Source organism: Erinaceus europaeus, chromosome 3, assembly GCF_950295315.1.
Source record: "Erinaceus europaeus chromosome 3, mEriEur2.1, whole genome shotgun sequence".
NCBI lineage: Eukaryota > Metazoa > Chordata > Mammalia > Eulipotyphla > Erinaceidae > Erinaceus > Erinaceus europaeus.
Window position 1 is genome coordinate 46,509,134 of NC_080164.1, and position 18,249 is coordinate 46,527,382.

Consider the following 18,249-nt stretch of genomic DNA (forward strand, 5'->3'; position numbering starts at 1 on the left):
GCTTGCCAGCTGATGAACCGCACCACCTCTCAATCACAATGCATGCCAGCCTCCTCACTCACTGCCGCTTTCAGGGGATCAGGTGTGCAAGGTGATGAATACCAGGGCCCCAGGAAGCCAACACGTCAGTTTTGTGGGCCACAGAACAACGCCCATACAGGGTTTGGGAGTTTACTTGCAAGAGACCACTTGCAGAAGAGGTTTCCTGGTCTTACGGGTGGCAAGGCCTTCTCCTGGTGCAGGTTTATCATTGTGAAATCTTCTCAGACCCATGCCTGCCCTTGATGCCTTGTCAGTGACGCCACCCCCTCCCCCCCCCCAGGCACCTGGAATGGCACGATGACCCCACCTTAGCCAAGCAGCTGTGGTGAGAGGTGTTGACCCAGCTGCCTCTCTGCTGGCTCACCATGTCAGGTGGAAAGGGCTGAGATGGCTCCAAGACTGAGGGTCTTGCTGCATGACAGGGGCCAGGTACCTGTGGGACTCAACTAGGCACTGATGCTATGTGGGCCAGGAGGCCAGCAAAGGACAGGTTCCAGGCCAGGAAAAACAGCCCAGAGCCACAGGTGTGCCAGAGATTCTTGCTCCTCTCCCAGCTTAATCTCCTGTTTGGTGACAACAGAGAGCAGCTACTACACCCCAGGAACTTATCCATGGGGCCTAGAAACAGTGAAATGTGTGGGGATTGTGTGCAGCACAGCCTCAGCTTCACTGCAGCAAACACCTGTGAGCCAACCAGCATAGCACACTGTCACACACTCCTCACTGGGGGGGGCGGGGGGGAAGAGGGTAGAGGGCTTCATAGAGGGGGTGACATTTAACAGGGTCATAAAGTAAGTCCCCTCAACAGCCCCAATTTCCCTGCACAGGTGTCCTAAATCTGCCTCTGAGTCTCTGTGGGTGACCCAGCATTCTCTCTGTGGGAGAGCACACAGCTAGCCTCTCTCAGCCTCCCAAACCCTCCTACTGGCTCTACCCAGGGGACAATGGTTGGTTCCCCATCTCAGAGCATCCTCTGACCAGGGGGAAGGGGGTCCTGGGGAAGGGACTCATAGAAGGTTCCTGGAAGGTGAGAGGGGCCAGGTGGGGAGGAGATGTGGCCAGGGCAGAGCTGGACCTGGAATCTGATCCTGGCATCCACCCCCATCAGTTGGAAGTCTGCACATGCCCACTTCAGGGCCTTCACGAGGGTGTGCAAATCCTGCCCTGAATGTGCTGCCCTTGAACTAGCTGTGATTAGATGCTGAGTTCATGAAAATGAGAGAGAGAGAGAGAGAACACCCTTATTTAAAAATGATATCTGTGCATTCTGGATCCCAGGCCCCTCCTGTCTCCCTCTCCAGGGATTCTGGAATTCTACGTTTGGCTCAGAATATGTGAGGAACACCAACCTCCTCCTACCTTACACTGATGAAGTGGATGTCTGCCCCTTTAACCTTTCAAATCAATCTCTGGGGGTATGGGGTTCCTCTGCCTAAGTGCCTCTGGTCCCTGTCACCTCCTTCCCTCTCCAGCTGATGACAAGCCTCTAGATGTCTCAACACCCTTCATGTCCTCATCTGTTATTTTGGGACACAGAGCACCTGAGTAGCCCCTCCATCGGAGCCTGGCCCTTGGTGGGATGTGGGCTGGCAGTGCCAGTCCTGGGATGGAGGGTGAGGCACCCATCTTGCTCGTCAGGCAGGATGCTAGCAGGAGGGCGGGACTCCAAGGGGTGGAGCTTCTAGAACAAAGAAGAACAGGGAGCCCCGGGGGCCCAGGCTGGGCATCAAAAAGGCTCTGCAGAGTGAGCAGGCCCCAGTAGCCTGTGATCCCAGCCATCAGAGAGCCTGGCCTGGCCCCTCTGCTTGCCCCAGCCCGGGCATCTAAGCAACACTGCTCAGAGAGGCCTTGTTCTCCAGCGTGATTGCGCCGACACTGCTCTTTGGTTTTCTCTGCCTGGTGTGGGTTGCTGCTGCTGTTCCAGAAAAAACTAGAGGAATGGCTGGGAGTGGATCCAGGAGCCAGGGGGCCCGCCGGGAGCATGCCTTTGTCCCAGAGCCCTTTGATGGCAGCAACGTAGACCCACACGTCTGGCTGCACCGTTTTGACGTCATCAATGACCTTAACCACTGGGATCATCTCACCAAACTGAGGTTCCTGAAAGAGTCCCTCAGGGGAAAGGCCCTGGAAGCCTACCATGGACTCAGCAACCAGGACCAAGAAGATTATGAGAAGGTGAAGGACACCATCCTACAGACCTTCGGGGGGGCCTCAGGAGCCTACAGCCACCTGCCCAAGGAGATCGTCTTTGCTTTCAGCATGGGTAAGGGTTACTACCTCAAGGGGAAAATTGGCGGAGTGCCTGTGAGGTTCCTGGTAGACTCAGGGGCCCAGGTCTCCGTGGTCCACCCCAGCCTGTGGGAGGAAGTCACTGATGGTGACTTGGACACCCTGAGGCCCTTTGAGAATGTGGTGAAAGTGGCCAATGGGGCTGAGATGAAGATCTTGGGCATCTGGGATACAGTGGTGTCCCTGGGCAAGCTGAAGCTGAAGGCAGAGTTCCTTGTGGCCAATGCCAGTGCGGAGGAAGCCATCATCGGCACTGACGTGCTTCAGGACCACAATGCGGTCCTGGACTTCGAGCACCGCACATGTACCCTGAAAGGCAAGAAGTTCCGCCTTCTGCCTGTTGGAGGCTCCCTAGAAGATGAATTTGACCTGGAGCTCATAGAAGAGGAGCCCTCGGAGGAGGACCGCCAGCAACCCTCCTATTGAAAAATCCCCGCTTCCTCACCCCCACCCTTACACTGGTGAGAAGACCCACCACTTTAGGGAGACTTGGCCAACCCTCTAAAAACTAAAATCACCCTGCCCTCCCTCCTTCTGTGGGGGCCTTCATCTACCCCTGGTGGGGGAGGCTTCCTTGAAAAAGCACAGGTGAGGGAGAAGGGGCCCTTGGGTTGTCACGCTTCCCTTTGTGGCAAATTCCTGAAGGCTAGAAGGTTCCAAGAAGGCTAGAAATTACTGGGTTGCTTTTTGTTTATTTGTTTTTTTGGGTGGGGGGTGGGGAGGGAGCTATTGAGCTCTTGTCATGTGGCAGCCTACTCAGCTGGGCTGGTTCTGGCTGTGGAGTTCTCAGGAGTTAATACCCAGCTCCCCTGAGTGAGGGTCACAACTGCCTTGGGATTCTTCCATGTTGGGTCTTCACCCCTGTACAATATATGCTTTATTCTGTCATTTGCTTTGAAATTCATTACGCCTTGTGCCAATAATTCATTACTTCAAAACCAATAAAGATTGACTCATGGAAAAAACATGTAACATGTTGATTGGAGATGAATGGATGTGAGAGGGTGGGGAAAACAAGGAGCAAATGTCAAAGAGAGTCAAGTATTTACTGAGTGGCTAGTTTGGGCAGAGAAGAATAGATACTCTATTTCCTTGGTTTTGGTTGCCTCAGTTTTAAAAACTTTGAGTCATTTCTTCCACAGTGCCCGTCAGTTCTAATCCAATCACCATTCCTCGACTCATTTCAAACTGTAATAGTTTAGCATCCAAACTGTCTATTATATCCAACAGTGATCCCATAGCTATTTGTGAAATACACTGATTGGGGGTTGGAAAATCATGATTATTGAAAACAAGTGGGGGTGGTCTGGGAGGTGGCACAGTGACTCTCAAGCATAAGGTCTCAAGTTCGATCCATGGCAGCACATGTACCAGAGTGATGGCTGGTTCTTTCTCTCCTATATTTCTCATTAATAAACAAATAAATTCTTAAAAAAAAAAAAAAAGAAAGAAAGAAAGAAAACAAGTGGGGAAAATGTCTGCCTGGCAAGTAGGTCCTTCCAATAAGCTGGGAGCCAGGACATAGAGAGCAAGGTCAGGGGACAAGTACTAGCCTGCGTGGGGCAGCCTGAGGGAATTCTGGAGGACAGAGAGGTGGGGGAGCTGGTGGTGGCAGCTCTGGAGGGGCAGAAGGCAGCTTCTTCCTGGAGGGACTTGGGATGGATCCTGAAATAGAGGTGGGATTCGGTGGGAGTGATACTCCTAGATCCCGGAGTGGGGTATGTAGATACACATTTAAGAGTCTACTTTATGTTGCTTCCAAGATCCTGCCTTTCTTTCGAACCCAGCAGGATTAAGAATCTGATGCCTCAAACCCACACCTTGAAAGGAACCTTGGAGAGACTTGAAAGTGCTGAGTTTCAAGACTCTCTTAATAGGAAGTAGAAAAGTTATTTGCTCTTTGTGAAGGGTGGGCTGAGCCTCTCCTGGAAGAGTCTATCAGGACATTGCTGAGGAGGAGACAAATAGCCCAGCTGGTTCAGAAGAGACAGAAGGAGCCACCTTTCTAGGCCTCTGACCTCTTGAAACTAAGCTGAGCCCACAGTCTCCTCCCCAAGTGCTGCTGTGATTCTCCTGGAACTGAGGCACTCACAACCCTGCTCCTCTTCATCAGGAAAGCCCCACCCCTGGGCAGCTGAACCTAACAGGAATTAGCATTGCAGGCCCCCCCCCCCCCCCCCCCCCCCGCATGTGGACCTGGATGGTGCCAGGACTGGAGGAAAGTGAGGTCTGGGGACAGATGGGAGAGCCTGGAGAAGGAGCCAGGGGAGCCGGTCTCCTCAGTCTGCTGGGTCCCACTGTCCTCTCAGGTTTGTCTTACAACCTCTAACAAATGAACCTTCTGTCCTAGGCCCAACCCTGGGGCGGCAACTGTTTTCCTGTCACCTGTTTTCCTCTGAGGACTTCAGATCCTGACCACAGGCTGGGCAGAAGGAGGGCGGATGCAAAGTGGGTGGGTGGGGAGGCGGTCAGGGGAAGGGGGTACTGGTGCCAAGCCAGACTGTCAGACAAGTGGTCCCCTCCCTGTCCTTCACATACACCTGAGGCTGAGCCCTGTCCTGGGGGGCAGGGTGATCTGTGTCTCTGCTGTAGGGATGAGCCCTCCTCTGTTGATTAAGTAGAGCCTGTCTGAGCCATTGGGCACCCAGCCAGCACTCCTAAAGGAAAGGGGTCGGGGGCAATAAGAGGTGGGCTCGGTGGGGTCCAAGGGCAGTGGTGGTTTTCACCTGAAAACCAAGAAGGTGACTCCAGGTAGGTGCTGTGTGGCTCTGAGGTGGTTACAAGTACAAACCTGTGAAGCTGGAAGCTGGACTGCTGTCCTGGGATTAGAGTTTCAAAGGGGGGGTCATGGGGAAGCAGTCAGGAAAAGCTCACCCAGCATGACCACACTGCTGTGGGGAAGCCTTGATGCCTGGGTGCGGAGTCTGCGTTTGACTGTGGAAGAGCAAGAAGATACAACTGGATTCTGGATCTAGGCTGTAATGAGACCGCTGTAAAAAAAAAAAAAGAAAGAAAGAAAGAAAGGAAAGGCGGGGAGATAGCATAGTGGTTATACAAACAGACTCTCATGCCTGAGGCTCTGAAGTTCCAGATTCAATTCCCTCCCCCCCCCCCCCCCCCCCCCGCACCACCAAAAGCCAGAGCTGTGCAGTGCTCTAGTATTTAAAAAAAAAAAAAATCCGGCTTGGACGGCATGGTGGTATGCAGACTGAGGGCTTGAACTTGAGGGGATGGGAAGGAGAAAGACTTGGGCATCTACGGAAAGATCTAGTCCTGACTGCACATTACATTCTCCAGGAAAGGTCAGTAAGTGTCACTTCTTCCAGTGGCCCTACTATTGATTGGTGTCTCCTGAACCCCTGGCTTAAATCCTAGCTGCATCTACCCTCTTGCAACTTCAAGCATGATGCCCAGCCCAGCAGAAAGGCGGCAGCATCACCGTCAGCTGGGAGCTTGTCAGCATCCTTCCCTCACACCTGGCTGCCCCAGAAACTGTGCTGAGCACACTCTCCAGAGGACTCTGATGCATGTTTGAAAAGCCCCATAATTCCTCACGCGTTTACTCAGTAAACTACTTATCCTATTCAGAGCACAGCTCACCTCTGGGTTACGGGGGTGCTGGGAATTGAACCTAATACCTAAACTGCCTCAGGCATGAAAATCTTTTTGCTGTTTCTCCAGCAAACAAACATTTATTTTGAAAGTATTATTTTGAAATATTTTTGAACTTACAGAAAAGTTGGAATTTACAAAAATGTCCATGTGTTAGTTTCCCTCAAGATTATAATTTTGGGGGGGTCGGGCGGTGGCGCAGTGGGTTAAGCGCATGTGGCGCAAAGCACAGGGACCGGCGTAAGGATCCCGGTTCGAGCCCCCGGCTCCCCACCTGCAGGGGAGTCGCTTCACAGGCGGTGAAGCAGGTCTGCAGGTGTCTGTCTTTCTCTCCCCTTCTCTGTCTTCCCCATATCTCTCCATTTCTCTCTGTCCTATCCAACAACGAATTGCGTCAACAAGGGCAATAATAATAATAATCACAACGAAGCTACAACAAGGGCAACAAAAGGGGGAAAAAATGGCCTCCAGGAGCGGTGGATTCATGGTGCAGACACCGAGCCCAGCAATAACCCTGGAGGAGGGAAAAAAAAAAAAGATTATAATTTTGGGGGGGTCGGGTGGTAACGCAGCGGGTTAAGCGCAGGTGGCGCAAAGCGCAAGGACGGGCGTAAGGATCCTGGTTCGAGCCCCCGGCTCCCCACCTGCAGGGGAGTCGCTTCATAGGCTGTGAAGCAGGTCTGCAGGTGCCTATCTTTCTCTCCCCCTCTCTCCATTTCTCTCTGTCCTATCAAACAATGACTACAACAATAAAAAAAAATAGATTATAGTTTTGCCAATTTCTCTCCTTTTATCTATGAGTTTTCTTTCTTTTTTTTTTTTATGGTGGGGGTGAGGATTGAACCTGGGACTTCAGAGCCTCAGGCATGGGAGTCTTTTTGCATAACCATTATGCTATCTATCGCTACCTGAGTTCCAAGTTTTCATTTTTATTTGTGATTAATAGTAGATTACAAGATTGGAAGATTGCAGTGTATAGCACCACACCCACTATCAAAGTTTAGTATCCCTACCCTCCCACCTCCCAAAAATAACCACCATAGTTCTAACAAGTCCTAGATACTGTTTGCTTGCTTCTGTTTTTTTTTCCTTTTTTAATTTTTTTTATATTTATTTATTCCCTTTTGTTGCACTAGTTGTTTTATTATTGATGTCATTGTTGTTGGATAGGACAGAGAGAAAAGGAGAGAGGAGGGGAAGACAGAAAGGAGGAAAGATAAACACCTGCAGACCTGTTTCACCACCTGTGAAGCGACTCCCCTGCAGGTGGGGAGCTGGGGGCTCCAACCGGGATCCTTGCACCTGTTGCGTCACGTGCGCTTAACCCACTGCGCTACTGCCCGACTCCCTGTTTTTTTTGTTTGTTTGTTTTTCCTTTTTTTCTTCAAGTTCATGTGTATCAAATCTCTCTCATTTTTTAACACCAGAGCACTGCTCAGTACTGGCTTATGGTGGTACTGGGGATTGAATCTGGGATCTATAGTGCCTCAGGTATGTAAGTCTTTTTAGATAACCATTGCACTCTCTCTCCAGCCCATAAGCACTTATTTTTAGGGGGACAGGTGGTAGTGCATCGGGTTAAGCACACATGGCGCAAAGCTCAAGGACCAGCTTAAGGATCCCGGCTTAAGCCCCTGTCTCCCCACCTGCAGGGGAGTCGATTCACAGGTGGTGAAGCAGGTCTGCAGGTGTTTATCTTTCTCTCTACCTCTCTGTCTTCCCCTTCTCTTTTGATTTCTATCTGTCCTATCCAACAACAAAAAGGGTACAACAAGGGCAACAAAATGGGAAAGATGGCCTCTAGGAGCAGTGGATTTGTAGTGCAGGCACAGAGCCCTTAGCAATAACCCTGGAGGTAAAGAAAAAAAAAAGGACAAAACATTTTAAAACTTTACTTTGAAATAATTTCATACTTACAAAAGTATGACATTCAGCACAAAAATGTAATATTAATATTTTTCCAATTAGCTTTCTTACTCCTTTTTATCTATATGTGATAAAAACAAACTAAATGCCAGAGCACTGCCCAGCTGTAGCTTATGTCTGTTTGAGAATTGAATCTGGGATCTTTGGAGCCTTATATGAATTGGTGTGTGTGTGAGAGAGAGAGAGAGACAGAGACAGAGAGACAGAGACAGACCAGGGCTGTTTCTATGTACATTTCATTCCTTTGGTCCACTTTTTCAGAGAGGAGGAGGGGTTTCACACCTCTGGAGCCGTAACAGCTTGTCTGTGGTGTTGAGGCTTGATCCTGGGCTTTGACCTTGGCAAAGCAGACTCCTGACCTAGAGAGCCATCTTTCTCCTCTCTATGTATGAACTGTCAAAAAAGCTCAAATACGTGAAGTCAGGTGGTAGCACAGCGGGTTAAGCGCACGTGACCAGCGTGAGGATCCTAGTTCAAGTCCCCGGCTCCTCACCTGCAGGGGAGTTGCTTCACAGGCGGTGAAGCAGGTTTGCAGGTGTCTATCTTTCTCTCCCCCTCTGTGTCTTCCCCTGCTCTCTCCATTTCTCCCTGTCCTATCCAACAACGATGACATCAATAACAACAACAGTAATAACTACAACAATAATAAAAAGGGCAACAAAAAGGAAATAAAGAAATATATATTTTTTAAAAAGCTCAAATACAATATCCATTTATCACTCAATACTTCAGTGTTAACTTCAAAACAAACAAAACCACAAGAAATTTCCTTATATTACCACAACGCTATGTCCAAAATGAAGCCATTACATCAGTATATACTAACATCTAAACTGGATGCTTTAAAATTTCCAAATAACCCCAATAATGATCTTTAATTTTCATTTATTATTATATATATTTTTTTTAATATTTTATTTTATTTATTTATTCCCTTTTGTTGCCCTTGTTGTTTTATTGTTGTAGTTATTGTCGTCGTTGTTGGATAGGACAGAGAGAAATGGAGAGAGGAGGGGAAGACAGAGAGGAGGAGAGAAAGATAGACACCTGCAGACCTGCTTCACCACCTGTGAAGGGACTCCCTTGCAGGTGGGGAGCCGGGGTTCGAACCAGGATCCTTATGCTGGTCCTTGTGCTTTGCGCCACCTGCGCTTAACCCGCTGCGCTACAGCCTGACTCCCTTATGTTTTTATTTTATTATTATTATTTTTTATACCAGAGCACTGCTCAGCTCTGGCTTATGGTGGTGCAGGGGATTGAACCTGGGACTTTGGAGCCTCAGGCATGAGCATCTATTTGCATAAGCATTATGCTATCGACCCTGCTATTATATTATTTTTATTTTATTATTTTATTTATTTCATTTATTTTATTTTCATTTATTTTATTTATTTATTTATTTATTTATTTTATTTTCATTTACCCAATGGTTTCCAGGATCATAAGATTATAGGGAATTCAACTTCCGGAGGCGGAGCTACGAGCAGCAGATCGCTTTCTCTCCTCTCCTCTCCCGGATCAACTAGGAATACCAAAGGAGACCACCCGGACCGAAACAAGACAGGACTAGAATGACCACAGAAACCCAGTAAATCACCCGTGAGTACAAACACGCGTGGCTGGTGACAGAGAGGAGAGAGGGGCCTAAGGAGAGATTAAGTGACTGCTAACAGTTACACAGTTTGTCAGTGGAGACACCACCTCCAGTCTGCTCCACCAACAAGGGGACAGCTGAAGGGAGGAAAGGACTCCCCAGAGACTCACCAAGTACAACTCTGAGTCTCCATTGCTACTACCCTCAGAATCTGGAGCAGCAACAGGGAGGGACACCAGGGCACAGAGATCTAACCGGGAAACTCAGGAGAAGACCTATACCTCGGTGGCATAGCTGAAGGGCTGTGAAAGTCTCTTTGCATAACCACTGGATTATCTCTGCCACACCCTGCTTTATCTCTTGGTCAGGAGTCATTGATTAAGCCAAGAAGCCTATTGATAGTTTAAAAGCCCTCAGGCTACCATAGCCTACAGGGGGGGAAAAAAAAAGGCTTTTACACCACTGAAATCCAACTCAGGGATTGAAAAACCTCTTAACTTATATAAAATGGTTAAAACAACAAGAAAAAATAATGGAGACTCGAACCAGGACAAGAGTCCAGCTAAAAGTCCTCCAGAGGGCGAAGCACAAAACAACGAGTTCAACATCCAAACATTAGCTAAGGAAATAATAACAGGAGTGAGTAAAGAATTTGAAAAAATTGTAATCAGAACTGCAGGAACAACAAATGAGAATATGGAAGAAAATTCTAATAATCTCATGGTTATTAGAGAGCTGAAAGCTGAAATTGCTGAGCTAAGAAGGCAACTAGCTGAACAAGCTAAAACAGTATCAGAGCAGGGCAACAAAATAGATGAACTCCAGAAAGCAGTAGAGGGCAGAGAGAATAGAATCAATGAGGCTGAAGACAGAATTAGCAAGATTGAAGATGAATTAGAGACAACTAAAAAAGAAGTAAGAGATCTCAAAAAGAGATTAAGAGATGCTGAAAACAACAACAGAGTCCTATGGGATGACTTCAAAAGAAACAATATACGCATTATTGGCTTACCAGAGGAAGAAAGAGAAGGGGAGGAAGAAAGCGTTCTCCAGGCCATAATAGCTGAAAATTTCTCTAGTCTAGACAACACCAAAGACATAAAGATTCAAGAAGCCCAGAGGGTCCCAAACAGAATTAACCCAGACCTAAAGACACCAAGACATGTCATACTTAGATTGGAAAGGAATAAGGATAAAGAAAGGATCCTCAAGGCTGCAAGAGAAAAACAAAGAGTCACCTACAAAGGAAAACCCATAAGATTAGCAGCAGACTTCTCCATACAAACACTACAGGCCAGAAGAGAATGGCAAGATATCTATCGAGTGCTCAATGAGAAAGGCTTTCAGCCAAGAATACTATATCCTGCTAGATTGTCATTCAGACTAGATGGAAGCATCAAAACCTTCTCAGACAAGCAACAGTTGAAGGAAGCAACCATCACCAAGCCTGCCTTGAAAGAAGTTCTGAAAGGTTTCCTATAAACAAACAGACCACCACAAATAGAATATATATCAAAACATTCTAAAACTCTACAAGAATGGCGTTAAAATATCTTCAATCTTTGATATCAATAAATGTGAATGGCCTGAATTCACCTATTAAAAGACACAGAGTAGGAAGATGGATCAGAAAACACAACCCAACAATATGTTGTCTACAGGAAACTCACCTAAGGCAACAAGACAAACACAGACTTAAAGTGAAAGGATGGAAAACTATCATTCAAGCCAATGGCCCACAAAAAAGGGCAGGAACAGCTATTCTCATATCGGACATGATAGACTTTAAAATACATAAGATTAAAAAAGATATGAATGGACACTACTTAATGCTCAGAGGATCAGTCAATCAATAGGACTTAACAATTATTAATATCTATGCACCCAATGAGAAGCCATCTAAATACATCAAACTTCTACTGAAAGAGCTACAGCAATATATTAACAGTAACACAATCATAGTAGGGGACTTCAACACCCCACTATCTCAACTTGACAGATCATCCAGGAAGAAAATTAGTAAAGACATAAGGGAGCTAAATGAAGAGATAGATAAACTAGAACTGTTGGACATTTTCAGAGTCATTCATCCCAAGAAACTGGAATACACATTTTACTCAAATCCACATGGATCATTCTCAAGGATAGACCATATGTTAGGCCACAAAGACAGCATCAGCCTATTCAAGAGCACTGAAATCATCCCAAGCATCTTCTCAGACCACAGTGGAATTAAACTAACACTTAACAATCAACAAAAGATTAGTAACAGTGCCAAAATGTGGAAGCTCAACAGTACACTTCTTAACAACTTCTGGGTCAAAGAGGAAATCAAGGAAGAAATCAAAATGTTTCGAGAGTTCAATGAAAATGAAGACACAAGCTATCAAAATATTTGGGACACAGCTAAAGCAGTCCTAAGAGGGAAGTTCATAGCTATACAAGCACACATTAGGAAACAAGAAAAGGCACAAATAAACAGCCTGATTGCACATCTTAAAGACCTAGAAGAAGAACAACAAAGGAACCCTAAAGCAACTAGAAGGACAGAAATTACTAAAGTTAGGGCAGAAATAAATAACATTGAGAATAGGAAAACCATACAAAAGATCAATGAAAGTAAATGTTGGTTCTTCGAAAGAGTAAACAAAATCGACAAACCTTTAGCCAGACTCACAAAACAAAAAAGGGAGAAGACCCAAATAAATCTGATAGTAAATGAAAGAGGAGATATCACAACAGACATTGCAGAAATTCAACATATCATGCGAGGCTTCTATGAACAACTATATGCCACCAAGTTAGAGAACCTGGAAGAAATGAATGATTTCCTAGATACCTACCAACTTCCAAAACTAAGTAAAGAGGAAGTGGATAACATGAACAGGCCCATCACAGCTAATGAAATTGAAACAGTTATCAAAAATCTTCCCAAAAATAAAAGTCCTGGACCAGATGGTTTTACAAATGAATTCTACAAAACTTTCAAAGAAGAACTAATACCTCTACTTTTAAAAGTCTTCCAGAAGATTGAAGACACTGGAATACTCCCTGCCAGCTTCTATGAAGCCAACATCACCCTGATACCAAAAGCAGACAGGGACACAACCAAAAAAGAAAACTACAGACCAATATCTCTGATGAACATAGATGCGAAAATATTGAACAAAATTCTAGCCAACCGGATACAGCAGTATATCAAAAAGATTGTTCATCATGACCAAGTGGGGTTTATCCCAGGCATGCAAGGTTGGTTTAATATACGTAAATCAATCCATGTGATCCACCACATCAACAAAAGCAAGACCAAAAACCACATGGTCATATCAATAGATGCAGAGAAAGCCTTTGACAAAATACAACATCCCTTTATGATCAAAACACTACAAAAAATAGGAATAGATGGAAAATTCCTGAAGATAGTGGAGTCTATATATAGCAAACCTACAGCCAACATCATACTCAATGGTGAAAAACTGGAAGCCTTTCCCCTCAGATCAGGTACTAGACAGGGCTGCCCACTATCACCATTACTATTCAACATAGTGTTGGAAGTTCTTGCCATAGCAATCAGGCAGGAGCAAGGAATTAAAGGGATACAGATTGGAAGAGAAGAAGTCAAACTCTCCTTATTTGCAGATGACATGATAGTATACATGGAAAAACCTAAGGAATCTAGCAAGAAGCTTTTGGAAATCATCAGGCAATACAGTAATGTGTCAGGCTATAAAATTAACATTCAAAAGTCAGTGGCATTCCTCTATGCAAACACTAAGTTAGAAGAAATTGAAATCCAGAAATCAGTTCCTTTTTCTATAGCAACAAAAACAATAAAATATCTAGGAATAAACCTAACCAAAGAAGTGAAAGACTTGTATACTGAAAATTATGAGTCACTACTCAAAGAAATTGAAAAAGACACAAAGAAGTGGAAAGATATTCCATGTTCATGGGTTGGAAGAATTAACATCATCAAAATGAATATATTACCCAGAGCCATCTACAAATTTAATGCTATCCCCATCAAGATCCCAAGCACATTTTTTAGGAGAATAGAACAAATGCTACAAATGTTTATCTGGAACCAGAAAAGACCTAGAATTGCCAAAACAATCTTGAGAAAAAAGAACAGAACCGGAGGCATCACACTGCCAGATCTCAAACTATATTATAGGGCCATTGTCATCAAAACTGCTTGGTACTGGAACATGAACAGACACACTGACCAGTGGAATAGAATTGAGAGCCCAGAAATGAGGCCCCACACCTATGGACATCTAATCTTTGACAAAGGGACCCAGATTATTACATGGGGAAAGCAGAGTCTCTTCAACAAATGGTGTTGGAAACAATGGGTTGAAACATGCAGAAGAATGAAGCTGAATCACTGTATTTCACCAAATACAAAAGTAAATTCCAAGTGGATCAAGGACTTGGATGTTAGACCAGAAACTATCAGATACTTAGAGGAAAATATTGGAAGAACTTTTTTCCGCATAAATTTTAAAGACATTTTCAATGAAACGAATCCAATTACAAGGAAGACTAAGGCAAGTATAAACCTATGGGACTACATCAAATTAAAAAGCTTCTTCACAGCAAAAGAAACCACTACCCAAATCAAGAGACCCCTCACAGAATGGGAGAAGATCTTTACATGCCATACATCAGATAAGAGTTTAATAACCAACATATATAAAGAGCTTACCAGACTCAACAACAAGACAACAAATAACCCCATCCAAAAATGGGGGGAGGACTTGGACAGAATATTCACCACAGAAGAGATCCAAAAGGCCGAGAAACACATGAAAAAATGCTCCAAGTCTCTGATTGTCAGAGAAATGCAAATCAAGACAACAATGAGATATCACTTCATTCCTGTGAGAATGTCACACATCAGAAAAGGTAACAGCAGCAAATGCTGGAGAGGATGTGGGGTCAAAGGAACCTTCCTGCACTGCTGGTGGGAATGTACATTGGTCCAACCTCTGTGGAGAACAGTCTGGAGAACTCTCAGAAGGCTAGAAATGGACTTACCCTATGACCCTGCAATTCCCCTCCTGGGGATATATCCTAAGGAACTCAACACATCCATCCAAAAAGATCTGTGTACACATATGTTCTTGGCAGCACAATTTGTAATAGCCAAAACCTGGAAGCAACCCAGGTGTCCAACAACAGATGAGTGGCTGAGCAAGTTGTGGTCTATATACACAATGGAATACTACTCAGCTGTAAAAAATGGTGACTTCACCGTTTTCAGCCGATCTTGGATGGAGCTTGAAAAAATCATGTTGAGTGAAATAAGTCAGAAACAGAAGGATGAATATGGGATGATCTCACTCTCAGGCCGAAGTTGAAAAACAAGATTAGAAAAGAAAACAAGTCGAACCTGAAATGGAATTGGAGTATTACACCAAAGTAAAAGACTTTGGGGTGGGTGGGTGGGTGGGGAGAATACAGGTCCATGAAAAATGATGAATTAAATAGTGGGGGTTGTATTGCTAAATGGGAATCTGGGGAATGTTATGCATGTAAAAAAAAAAAAAGAAGTAGAAACGCAAAGCAGAAATTGACTGAGTTTGGAGTATGGCACCAAAGTAAGAAAGCAGAAGTATACTAGAGTTTGCAGTGAGTACCTCCCTAATACTACCTCTCCACTTTTCCAAGCTTTGGGTCCATGATTGCTCAACAATTTGTTTGGCTTTGTATGTTAACTCTCTTTTCAGTCACCAGGTTCCAGGTGTCATCAGGATGCCGGCCAGACTTCCCTGGATTGAAGACACCACCAATGTGTCCTGGAGCTCAGCTTCCCCAGAGACCCATCCTACTAGGGAAAGAGAGAGGCAGACTGGGAGTATGGACCGACCAGTCAACGCCCATGTTCAGCGAGGAAGCAATTACAGAAGCCAGACCTTCTACCTTCTGCAACCCTCAATGAGGGTCCATGCTCCCAGAGGGATAGAGAATGGGAAAGCTATCGGGGGAGGGGGTGGGATATGGAGATTGGGTGGTGGGAATTGTGTGGAGTTGTACCCCTCCTACCCTATGGTTTTGTTAATTAATCCTTTCTTAAATAAAAAAATAAAAAAATAAAAATAAATAAAAAATAAAAATAAAATAATAATAAAAATTAAAAAAAACCAGAAAAAAAAAATAAGATTCCGGCGTAAGGATCCCGGTTCGAGCCCCCGGCTCCCCACCTGCAGAGGCGTCGCTTCACGGGCGGTGAAGCAGGTCTGCAGGTGTCTATCTTTCTCTCCCCTCTCTCTCTGTCTTCCCCTCCTCTCTCCATTTCTCTCTGTGCTATCCAACAACAAAGCAACGTCAACAATGGCAATAATAACTGCAACGAGGCTGCAACAACTAGGGCAACAAAAAGGGGGAAAATGGCCTCCAGGAGCGGTGGATTCATGGTGCAGGCACCGAGCCCAGCAATAACCCTGGAGGAAAAATAAATAAATAAATAAGATTATAGGGGTATAGCTCCACACCACACCCATCACCACCCTGCAGCTCTCTGCAAGAATAGCCACCATGGGGCGAAGGGTAGATAGCATAATGGTTATGCAAACAGATTCTCATGCCTGAGGCTCCCAAGTCCCAGATTCAATTCCCCCACCACCACCATAAGCCAGAGCTGAATAGTGCTCTGGTTAAAAAATTTAAAAAAATAAAAATAAATAAATAAATAAATAAATAGAATAACCACCATGGTTTTCAAAGTCTTAGTGACAATTCGACTCCCCCCCACACACACACAAATTCATGTGCTTCAGTTCTTTCTGTTGCACAAGTGAATGAAACCATCCAGTAACTGTCTTTCAGAGAAATGCTGGTCATTTGGTAACATAATAAACTTTAGCAATAAGAGAACTTAAACACATACAAAAAACCTGAAGGATAAAACTTCTCCAGCGTCACCCCTACCCCTTATTTTCCCCGTCATGTCTTTTTTTAAAAAACTTTTTTTTGTTTTTTAAAAATATTTATTTATTTAGTCCCTTTTGTTGCCCTTATTGTTTTCTTGTAGTTATTATTGTTGTTGTTATTGATGTCATTGTTGTTGGGTAGGACAGAGAGAAATGGAGAGAGGAGAAGATGGGAGGGGGGGAGAGAAAGATAGACACCTGCAGACCTGCTTCACCGCTTATGAAGCGACCCCCCCATGTAGGTGGGGAGCCAGGGGCTTGAACTGGGATCCTTAATCTGGTCCTTGTACTTAGTGCCATGTGCGCTTAACCCGCTGTGCTACCACCCAACTCCCCGTCATGTCTTGAATAGCAAAAGATTGTTGTTGTCCAGTCCAGCGAAACTTTGCCTTTAGTTGTCATATCATTGCAGCCTCTTTTAATTTAAACTAGTCCTCAATCAGTCTTTGGTTTTCATGATGTGTGACACTTGACCCGTTTTTTCTTCTTTCTTTTTTCTTTCTTTCTTCCTCTTCTTTTTTTTTCCAGAATGTCTCTCAATTTGGGCTACTAGTGTTTGTTTACTTCAGGTCTGCATTTGTGGCACAAATATCCCAAGAGATATGTCCTCAGGCACATCTCAGGAGGCATTAGGTGCCTGGTTGTGCCATTCCTAGTATGGTAACTTCAGGCAGCTGATTAGGGTTGTGTTTTCGAGGCTTCTCCACAGAACTGTTCTCCCTGTGCGATTAGCAAGTGCTTTGAGCTGAGAGTATATGAATCATCTGCTTCTTATCAGTCCATCCCCTGACCCTTGTGTGCTGGTGCTGACTTTCTAATTCTCCCCTTCTCCATTCACTAGCTGGTATTCCACTCTCATACTTCCTTTTGCGTGTTCATTGTTTATGTCACTGCAAACTCATAGACTGTTATTCAAGGAGTTAGACTGTCATTAATATCATTGTTTACCTTGATGTTTAAATTGTTTGAGATTTGTTCTTGGAAGCCTCTTCAAACTGACTTCAGTCTTCTTGGGACGTGTCCCTCTCACAATCTGAGCCTTTCCTTATTTGCTATCTGAGATATTCCAGGCCTGTCTCTGCATTCCCTACACCAGTCCTGGGCTTAGCCATTTCTCTCTCCCTCTCTTTTTAAAATTAAAAACAAATTATCTTTATTTTATTTACTGGATAGTGACAGCCAGAAATAAAGAGGGAAGGGGATGATATAGAGGGAGAAACAGAGAGACACCAACAACACTGCTTTACCACTTGCAAAGCATTCTCCCTGTAGGTGGGGACTGGGGGCTCGAACCTGGGTCCTTGTGCACAGTAACATGCATGCTCAACCAGGTATGCCACCACCCAACCCCTTAGCCATTTCTCAGTGGCTTCCTTTTGATAGAGTTGGTTGTTCAGAATCCATGGCTTGAGTGTTAGGTGTGCTATTGCTCTTGGTCATCTCACTGGTTAGAGCTTGAATAAGAGCATACCTAGTGTCTCTACTTATCTGTATTAGAAACATGAGCATATGCTGACACCTCCACTCCAGCCCAGCACCAGAGAGTTTATTCTAGCCTCTCCCTCTCCACACTGGCATTTTCTTTCTTCATCAACAAGAAGAAACCTGGCTCCAGGTTACTTAATTTGCTTTGTCACAGAATACCCAGAAAGTAGATTCAGAATTGTTAACCCATATGCCTATGAAAAACAAACCTAGAAGTAATCAGTCATTAATCGCCTCCTCAGTGCCCATGTGGGTGGTCCTTGGCAGCAAGTAAGACAGATGCATTATGAAATCAGGCTGCATCATCTCAAGAGGGCTAAGGCCCCAAGTATGTGAGGTATAGGTACCAGTCCGAAGGCATTACTG

At 44.9% G+C, this 18,249-nt stretch overlaps 1 protein-coding gene and 1 long non-coding RNA gene across 2 annotated transcripts in view; both read left to right on the forward strand.

The window, feature by feature from the left end:
• Positions 1-18,249, forward strand: part of LOC107522404 (uncharacterized) — a 233,694-nt gene that overhangs the window by 183,087 nt on the left and 32,358 nt on the right. The window lies entirely within an intron of this gene.
• Positions 1,766-3,296, forward strand: ASPRV1 (aspartic peptidase retroviral like 1). Its single transcript, XM_007521246.3, has one exon. It carries the CDS (start codon positions 1,981-1,983, stop codon positions 2,755-2,757), a length of 777 nt encoding a protein of 258 aa, XP_007521308.1. The 5' UTR covers positions 1,766-1,980; the 3' UTR covers positions 2,758-3,296.